At 56.2% G+C, this 1,065-nt stretch overlaps 1 protein-coding gene across 2 annotated transcripts in view; it reads right to left on the bottom strand.

Moving 5' to 3' along the window:
• LOC123172091 (sulfated surface glycoprotein 185-like) overlaps window positions 1–833 on the bottom strand; it is a 2,038-nt gene extending 1,205 nt beyond the window's left edge. For both annotated transcript variants that reach the window (XR_006485465.1, XM_044589121.1), the window contains exon 1: window positions 183–833. Coding sequence is in view for 1 of the 2 variants with exons in the window: in XM_044589121.1 (XP_044445056.1) it covers window positions 183–760 (578 nt within the window). In the remaining variant the exon portion in view is untranslated. The remainder of the gene's footprint in view (window positions 1–182) is intronic.
• Window positions 834–1,065: the final 232 nt, after the last annotated feature.

The raw sequence follows: 1,065 nt of genomic DNA, 5'->3' as shown, positions 1-1,065 counted from the left end.
TTCTTTATAACAATATATGAATGAATCATCGAATCAAAACTCAGAAAGGATTCTCTTTATGCAGATACAGACCCAATCGTTCATGGTTCTTTTTAAAAAATACTAAGTTGAACAGCAGAGAGGCATCCATACGAACAATATTGAATTGCAAACAATATTGTAGAAACAAACATGAGAGTTACCTGTCGCTTGAAGGAGTAGAGTTGATCCGGAAACAGTGGTTCACAGATTCAAGGATGAGACGACGGGAAGGTCGGTCAGAGGCGCCAGAGAAGTTCACGCGGGAGGGATGCCAAGCCAGGAGGTGCAGAGGCCAGAGTTGAGGAGCATGGTGTGTTGTACTACAAACGTTGCCAATGGCACAATGCTCCTGGGCGGTGGCTTCGGGGATCAGGGGCGCTGGTGCAGGGGGCCGGCGGGTCATGTGGAGAAGGGCGGCAGAGCTCGGGAGCAGTCCGACGGAGTTTGCTGGCGGGACAAGGCAATCAGGCGGTGGTGGAATCTGCGGCGCCGTGCGCGGGGTGCAGGTGGGCGGAGGCAGTTGGATCCGCGGCGGAGCGCGCGGGGCTGCGCCGGTGGTTGGTCGGGCATGGGGAGGATGAGCGGCAGCAGTGATGGAGGCGCGTGAGAGGTTGCCAGGGCCGGCGGCGGCGCGTGGGGATCTAGGGCAGGCGGCGACGCATCGGATCCACTGCCGGCGGCGGCGTGTGGGTATCGAGAGTAGGCGGCGGTCCGGTCGTTGGATCGGGGAGGTTGTCATGGTTGGTGGAGGGATCGGGGAAGGTGGTGGACCGGTGGGTCCTGATTTTTTATTTGTCGCTGACACTTCGGGAGTTCGGGAGGATCCGCTAGACGCATATATAGGTGGAAATAGTGTAGGGCGCCCCGTGATCCAAATAGTTATTCTAATTCTGAAATTAAAATAGTGTTACTCTATATATATAGGTGGGAGAGGGAGAGGGAAAGCAAGGGGCGCCCCAAGCAGGAGTAATTCTACTTGGGCACCCCCGACAAGTCGGCCTCCCCCCTTCCATAAGTGTCGGAGGGGGAAGGAAAGAGAGAGGG

This window comes from Triticum aestivum, unplaced genomic scaffold, assembly GCF_018294505.1.
Source record: "Triticum aestivum cultivar Chinese Spring unplaced genomic scaffold, IWGSC CS RefSeq v2.1 scaffold67687, whole genome shotgun sequence".
NCBI lineage: Eukaryota > Viridiplantae > Streptophyta > Magnoliopsida > Poales > Poaceae > Triticum > Triticum aestivum.
Note: the sequence above shows the minus strand (reverse complement) of the source record. Positions and strands in the feature narration are given on the sequence as shown.